The 8,896-nt window shown below is 31.6% G+C and overlaps 1 protein-coding gene across 1 annotated transcript; it reads left to right on the plus strand.

Annotated features, from left to right (window-relative positions):
• The first annotated feature begins 6,212 nt into the window (after positions 1 to 6,212).
• On the plus strand, positions 6,213 to 8,010 carry LOC146910830 (Eukaryotic aspartyl protease family protein). The gene has a single exon (XM_085725689.1). It carries the CDS (start codon positions 6,277 to 6,279, stop codon positions 7,678 to 7,680), a length of 1,404 nt encoding a protein of 467 aa, XP_085581815.1. The 5' UTR covers positions 6,213 to 6,276; the 3' UTR covers positions 7,681 to 8,010.
• The last annotated feature ends 886 nt before the right edge of the window (positions 8,011 to 8,896 follow it).

Consider the following 8,896-nt stretch of genomic DNA (forward strand, 5'->3'; position numbering starts at 1 on the left):
GACCAATTTAATTGAAATTTTTTGACAGAAGGGTTTGATTCATCATTGTAGCCAACATTGAAGATGAAGGCCTAGAAGAGGGCATGCATAGAAAGGCCTTCCTGGGTTATTGACAGTGTTGGATTTTCTTACAACACAAATTCTAGGACACCAACATTGAAGCTCTCTCACCTCATCATTGTACATAGAGCTCGAAGATGAAGACCGACTGTTGTAATTGTTTTTGCCCATACACCCACCACCCATCATTTCTGAACACCGAATCTTCAACAATGACCACTGATTTTTGAATCTCGAATTGAATAAAAAAAATTAAGGTTTGAAGTTTTTTGAATTGAGGAAAAACATTGACATCAATTCATGGAAGAATTTTGGGGGATTTTGAACTCTAGGTGACAAATTATAACATTAGGGTTCCAAATTTATATATTTGGGGAAGAAAGAGTCGTTAATGAGGAAGATGATAAAGAACCGTTAATGAGAAAGAGGAGAAAGAGCCGTTGGCAATTTTCTGAAAATCCATCAATTTGGTCCTTGGCAATTTTCTGTAAATCAATCAAATTTGGTCCCTGCTTGCGTGGCATCTCACGTGATAAGCCTTGTAAGAGGTTAACGTTACACGTCACCTCCGTTAACAGACCAACTTAACAGAGGGACTGATTTGATTGACATTTTGTAAATTCAGGGACTAAATAGCTATTTTGTAAAATTCAGGGATGAATTTGGCCGATTTTTTGAAATTCAAGGACGAATTTGAGGTATTAGTCAATATAAAATTGTGGTATTGAAATCAGGGTCTATTTTGGACTGGATTTGAACCGGATTGCAATCACTTTGTTCATAAATCGGGTTTTATGAAAATGGTTTTTCCATGCACACGTTAACAAGTTTACAATAGAAATTTTGTATTGGAACTTGTACATTTACTATTAAATATAAATATTTTGAATAAATTATTGTTGTTTTCCAAGAAAAAATTACTACTCCGTACTATTAATGGTTTTAACATGTGTAATATTGCACATATTAGACAAACCCTTGTGAAAAACTGGTTCTATGATTTGGTTAACCATGCACACCCTAGAGGTGGGCTATCCTGTATTTTCCACACTTATAAAAATAATCGCAAGTCATGATCAATGTGTAAGACTTGGATATATTTTAGAAAATTGTGACATAGGGCAGATGGAAATAGTTTTTCTAGAAGAGAAATGATATTTGAATATCTATTTAATGACAACTTTTGCAACAACTTTCTCTCTCATACTCACATTACTTTTTACTTTATCTCTCCATTGCTATGATTTCCGTGCCAATACCACTTTTTTCTTTGTAAAATATGGTTGTCAAGTAAGTTGTCACCAAATTGGTTGTTCAAATAACACTCATCTTTCTAGAAATAGTAGGGGAACACTATATTTTATGGGGACAACTCTTTTAGTATTTAATTTATAGGGGACACCCTATAATAGATGAAAGTAGGTGAAACTAGTTTTTTTGTACTAAGAAAATATTTATCTAAAGCTTTAGTGATCAATTTAATGTTCTTTTCCTAAAATCAATTTTTTTAAATGACTTATTTTTACTTATATTTTAATTCCTTAACACAATCAATTGTTTACGTTATACAAATTAAACCGTAATATTGTATATTTAAATTAACTGATATATTTTTATTTGAAATGAAAATCTCAATGATAACTACTTTTCTACAAGTCATATTACCAATTATTTGATTTTATTTTATCTTAAATTTGTGGATTAATTATAGTCACTAGAGGTGGAAATAGACTGGACTAGGGGTGTTCGCGGATTGGATTGGTTCGATTTTGGGAGGAAAAACCATCCGATCCAACTACTTCGATTTTGTTATTTGTTCATCCAATTGGTTTGGTTTTAAAATCAAATCCAATCCAATGCGATCCAAATTTTTTCGGTTTGGATTGGATTGGTTTTCGGTTTTCATTGTTGTATAATTTTATAACATTTCATAAGAATGTAAGGTTACGAAAAAGATTAATAAGTAGAAAATAAAAGTGACATAAAGCAAATAAAATAGCAGGTTAAGTAAAATAGTTACAAAATCATAAATTAATAATATTTTTTAAAAGAAAGAAAAAAATCAACATTATTAAAGTACAAGTCTAGAAAATAGTTAAAAGATTGTAAATTAAGGAAACATTTATAAAAATTTCATATAATAATATATATACAAGTATATATTTTGGTTTGGATTGGATTGGATCAATTTATACAAAGGGAACCGAAAACCAATCCAATCCATTTAAAAGTGCGTTTTTTTTTTGTTTTTGGTTTTTCGGTTCGGCTATTGTGGTTTGCATTGGATTGGATTGAACATGAACACCCCTAGGCTGGACTGAGTTAAGTTTTGCAAGACCAAAGTCTAATCTATCAAAAAATCTAGGTTCTAAAGATGGTCCGTAGCTTGTCAAAGACTTGTATTTTAGGTATGAGTTCTTTAAAAAATATGATATTACTTTTTTTTTTGACAAGATGATATTACTTGTTAGTCTGATTACAACACTATAACATATAGATGTATTTAAATAAGTAATCTGATATAAATTTAAACAGATTGACAAACTAAATGATCAAAGCGCTCGAACACCCTTTTGATATTTAACATGATATTTTAAAAAAATTGAACATATTTGATATCATATATTATATTTTAATTCTAGTTTACAGTAATACATTTAAATAAACGAAAACTAATATAGAGAAATAAGCTTAAATTCTCCTTAAAAAAAAAGAAGGGTTAATTATGTTTCTAGTCCCTATAAAATAGCGACCTTGTAAGTTTAGTCCCTACTTAATTTTAATAGCATTTTTAGTCCCTATAAAAAAAAATTACTTATAATTTTAGTCCCTGCTAAAACAAAGTTTGATTAATTATCCTTAAACTCTTAAATTTTTGAACGATTTTTTTGAGACAAGATTAGAAAACTATGAAAGGTTCGTTTACTAAAATTTAGAATTTTCTGACATGAAATGAATTAAATATGATTTTTTTAAAACGACAAAAGTTAAAGATAAAAAGTAATAAAATCTGGATGTAGAAATCAAATTTTGGAATAATTTTTTGCGGACGAACTTTTAGTAATGTTCTAAACATGTCTGCAAAAAATTGTTCAAAAATTTAAGAGTTTAAGCATAAATTAAGCAAATTTGAATTGAGTAGGGACTAATACTCAGTGCAGAAAAACAAAATTAGGGACTAAAAATGCTATTAAAATTAAGTAGGGACTAAACTTACAAGGCCGCTATTTTATAGGGACTAGAAACATAATTAACCCAAAAAAGAAATAAGATTAAATTTAAAAATTTAACAAATTTATAATTTAATTAAAAGTATAAAATTTAATATAATAATAGTAAAAAAAATATTGCCAATTTACTTAAATATGCCGATATGGTCATCCTAAAATACTTTTCTTACGACGATTCGTGGCTAGTTTTTTTTTTTTTTTTTAATTAAACAACAGACATCTAAAAAAAAAAACCTTAACCTTTTCTAAGAAAATCCAACCTAACTTAAGTCTCACGTACACGTAGGCCAGATTGTAGGGTGGTCAATTCTCATCCTTAATAGTCACGCACATTTTGTCTTTTGTCAAAGAAAAAAATAAGTTGCTCCTTCTTTTTACTTAGGTGTACATTAATTAGCAAGTCATACATTTCAACGTGCATTAAATTTTGTAACCAAACAGAAAAACCTACATTAAATTTAGAGTTGAACTTAATAACATACTCCCTCCGTTTCAAAATATAAGCAAAATTTACTTTTTAGATTCATTCATTTAATGATGTATGTGGTCCATATTATGAACCACATACATCATTAAATGAATGAACCTAAAAAGTGAATTTTGCTTATATTTTGAAACGGAGGGAGTACGTGCATATTATTCCACTTATTAAGCTGAACGAAAACTTACCAAATGGTTTATATTTATCTTCCTCCAATAACTTGCTCAAAAAAAAAAATCTTCCTCCAATAACATTAGCAGACTCAATCGTGAAATCTCTAAAACATGTCGTTTTATCACTAGGTTAAACACTTGACGTACATCTTTAAAATTAGAGTAATGATATTTTGACATCTATTTGATGATAACTTTGTTGACAACCTTGTTTTTCTCACTTCTTATTGGTCAAAAACAATAGAGAGAGAAAAAGGAAGAGAGAGGATAACAACATTAAGTTGTCCAAAAGTTGTCAAAAAATGGTTGTCAAAATATCATTTCTCTTAAAATTATACTTTACTTTCTTATTTATCATGTTTTTTTTTTTGAGAGGTTATTTATTTATCATGTTATAGATATGAAGTTTTCACATATATTTGACGATGATTAATCTTCGTCACATAAGTTGACTTTCTTCCCTCCCAGTCGATTATTTCCTTACGCAAAAATAGAAATCAAACTCTTAATCACTTGCTTAATATAAGTCATTTACAACTTCGGTAAATCCATTGTTGATAGTATAAAGTGCTGATTTTATAAGTAAGTGATACAAATAACTTATCAATTTTGATTTTTATACGCATAGTTAAGTGTGTACACACACGTACATTATGTTTTCTTTTTTTAAGAACACACGTACATTATGTGTGTTAGTGAACATGAATTGAATATAAAAAGTACCTGAACTGAATGTTTCAAACTTACGATCATGAAAAAAATTGGAAGTGATTGTCCTTTATAAATAATAAATATCATCGTATTTTTATGCTCACACATCTTTTTCTATCATTTATCCCATTTATCTTTATTTCTCCTCATAGCACATGTAGTAATTTTTTAGTTCTCCTAATCTCCATCTCTAATTGACGGATATGCCAATTTTATCTTGCAATAGAACCCAAAAATGGAGAGGTGCATGTGTACATTCAGAGTGTGTTAGCACTCAGTATTCGAGTCCATAGCAACAACAACGTGAAACCTCAAATTCCACTGTTACCGTTGGGGCGTCTAAATGTATGTACAAAAAGTAATTGACCGAAATCCAAATACCCAAACCCCATATATATTGGATTTAATCTATTCTTACAAAACCGATTTATAAAATGAATAATATCAATTTTTGTAAACTCTAATAACTTTTGGTGGGTGAAATTGATCTTTGATACCACATTAAATTTATTTTTATATCGTGACTAACTTATCTTAACAAAATTGGTTTCTAATATGATGAATGTCATTTTTTTTCTAAACTCTAATCTGACTTTATCTTAATTCAACTAAGACTTGAGTTTAATATTTTTTGGGGAATTAGTCACTTTAGTCCCTGAATGGGAGAGGATTCGTCACTTTAGTCCCTGAATGAAGAGAAATTGCAAAACAGTCCCTGCATGGTCAATTTCAGGGACTAAAGTGACTAACGGAGTCTACATTCAGGGACTAAATTGACTAACGAAGTTTGCATTCAGGGACTAAATTGACTAACAAAGTCTACATTCAGGGACTATTTTGCAATTTATCTGCATTCAGGGACTAAAATGACGAATCCCTTCCGATTCAGGGACTAAAGTGACTAATTCCCCAATATTTTTTCTTTCTTTCATTAAACAACTCCTCTATTTATTCAAGAACGCTAACATGATAAAGTGTATGTCTTCCAACTTAATCAAATGAATTAGATTTAAACCACTAATCCTCAAAAATCAAACGTTAAACTATTGAGGAAGATCTATGTTATCCATTACAACCATATCCGATTTGGAAGATTATTAATCTTTACAATAGCTCATAGATGATACCCATTTTTTTAAATTTTTATTATTAATAAAAATAAGGGAGATTAGTCACTTTAGTCCCTGAATAGGAAATGAGTCGTCACTTTAGTCCCTGAATGCATATAAATTGCAAAATAGTCTTTGAATGTATACTCTGATAGTCAATTTAGTCCCTGAATACAGACTTTGTTAGTCAATTTAGTCCCTGAATCTAGACTCTGTTAGTCACTTTAGTCCCTGAAATTGACTAACAGAGTCTATATTCAGGGACTATTTTGCAATTTCTCTGCATTCAGGGACTAAAGTGACAACTCATTTTCCATTCAGGGACTAAAGTGACTAATTCCCCTAAAAATAATTCCCTTATGTGTCCGTTGGGGTTGCTTGGCTGCTTGCTAATGTAAAAACCCAAACTAATAATGCATTTATAAACAGAAATCCCATAATTCATTTCATTCCATTCTATCTACACTTCTCAAATTAAAGGACACACACTCCCTCCACAAACACCGTTTCCAATGGCTTATCCTAACATTCTCTTCACCCTTTCTCTTCTCTTTCCCCTCCTCACATTCTCTTCTTCAAACGAAAACACCATTACCCTCCCTCTTTCCCCTCTATTCACCAAATCCCCATCCTCAAATCTCTTGGACTCTCTCAAAACCGCCGCTACATCTTCTCTAACAAGAGCACACCACCTCAAAACCCCAAAATCAAATCACAACAAATCCAAATCATCTTCCTCCGCCAACACAAAAATTTTCGCCAAAAGCTATGGTGGTTACTCAATAAACCTCAATTTTGGAACACCACCACAAACCTTATCATTTGTCCTAGACACCGGTAGCAGCCTTGTTTGGTCCCCATGTACCTCTCACTACCTATGTTCCAATTGCAACTTCCCAAACATCAACCCAACAAAAATCCCAGCTTTCATCCCAAGAAAGTCATCAACCACCAAAATCCTAGGCTGCACAAACCCCAAATGCGGTTATGTTTTCGGACCCGACATCCAATCTCGTTGCCAAGGTTGCAATCCACATACACAAAACTGTAACAACATCACTTGCCCTTCTTATTTAGTTCAATACGGTTTAGGTTTAACCGCTGGTGTCTTACTATTAGACAACCTCAACTTTCCTAGCAAAACCGTAGCAAATTTTCTCCTAGGTTGTTCCATGGTATCTGATAGACAACCCTCTGGCATCGCTGGATTTGGTCGTGGAGAAGATTCTCTTCCATCGCAAATGGGTCTTAAAAGATTCTCTTATTGTTTACTTTCTCATCAATTCGATGACTCGCCGGAAAGCAGTAACCTCGTTTTGCAAGTTTCTTCCACCGGCGATACAAAAACAAACGGATTAAGCTACACACCGTTTAGAAAAAACCCATCAACGAGCAACACTGCATTTCTTGAATACTATTACGTGAATCTACGTAGTGTCGTCATCGGAGGAAAACGTGTTAAGATTCCGGAAATTCGAACCGACGGTAATGGTGGCACTATCGTTGATTCTGGATCAACGTTCACTTTCATGGAACGTAAAATCTACGATTTGGTGGCAAAAGAATTTGAAAAACAGCTTTCGAATTTCACTAGAGCGAAAGATGTTGAAGGCGAATCAGGGTTGAGTCTTTGTTATAACTTCACCGGAGTGAAAACAGTGCCGTTTCCGGAGTTAGTGTTTCAGTTTAAGGGGGGTGCAAAAATGAAGTTACCGGTTGAGAATTATTTTTCTTTAGTTGGTGATGGTGAGGTTGCTTGTTTGACTGTTATAACCGACGGAGTTTCAGCTCCGGAGAGAAGTGGTGGTCCGGCGATTATTTTGGGGAATTATCAGCAGCAGAATTTTAACGTTGAGTATGATTTGGAAAATGATAGATTTGGATTTGGACCTCAAAGTTGTGAAAAAAGTGCTTAGTTTTTTTTAAGTTTTGATGACAGATTGGAAATTATACTGTTGCATGTGAACATGTGGTAGCTAATTCTACGCCGTTGAAAATGAAATCACGGTGGTCATCGAATCTACGATGCGGCGTGGCGGCTAAGTTTATTATTTATGATTTTTTCTATTGTTTATTGGGTCAATGGTGTAAGCATAAGATTACCCCCTTGACTTTTTTTTAATTATTTACTTTTGCATAAAGTTACCAAAAGTTAATTTAAATTTACATAAATAAATAAATGTATGCTTACTCATCAGTTTATCAAATCAAATCAAGTATATATAAAGTAGGAACATGTAACATTACTTTTGGTGTTTAAAGTTGAGAAATTAATAATGGACAATATATATATATATATATATATATATAAAGCATTTTTATTTAATTCTCTTAGACAAAGTGATATACCACATAAAATTGGAGCGGAATCATCTCTTTCATTTACGATTTGTGTTTATTTTTTCTCTAAATAGAAATCAAAAGAGAAATGCACGTATTTTAGAAGAAAGGAGAAGGAGAGACTATTTTGAATAAAATCATGTTGATATAAACTAATAAGAAGATAATAATTTTCTAAAAAAAGGTTACTAGTTGAATCTTTTTCACATCCTAAATATTCAATAATTGAAAAGAAGTAGTAAGTTTTTTTGAGCAAAAAATAAAATAAAATAGTAACACAACCTAAAAAAGTAAAACAGAGGAAACGAATATGGTATTATGATCTCAGTCAAAAAAAGAATGATATTATGATCATTGCCTGGCATGGAGTGATTCCCAAAAAAGACCTGCTGCACATGTCATGAACATATTCTTAGTTTATTTTTGCGTTTTCCTTTATGAAATACATAAGCTAAAAGAGCATGTTCTTTCGAAAAAGAAAAAAAAAAGTTTTCTTTCACGTGTGAGGTAAGTAAAGTAAAGCGGTGAGTTCCTTATTATTCGTTGTTGTATTGTGGCTTCTGTGTTGTGTTGCGTTATTTGCGTTTCTTGTTTGAACTCTAATAAATGAAATTGTCACATGATATAGTAAGCTCATGTTTCAGCTAGATATCAAATTTGAGAATGGCAATACTAATAATAGATGCGGTCCTCCATGTTGCTAAACGTTACATGTAGTCATTGTATGGCATAGCAGTATTATTTTGTTTTATGTGATACCGACATACTAGGTCAAACAATGCCAAATTACTA

Source organism: Medicago sativa, chromosome 7, assembly GCF_051527215.1.
Source record: "Medicago sativa cultivar Bolivia chromosome 7, Bolivia_mono, whole genome shotgun sequence".
Lineage (NCBI taxonomy): Eukaryota > Viridiplantae > Streptophyta > Magnoliopsida > Fabales > Fabaceae > Medicago > Medicago sativa.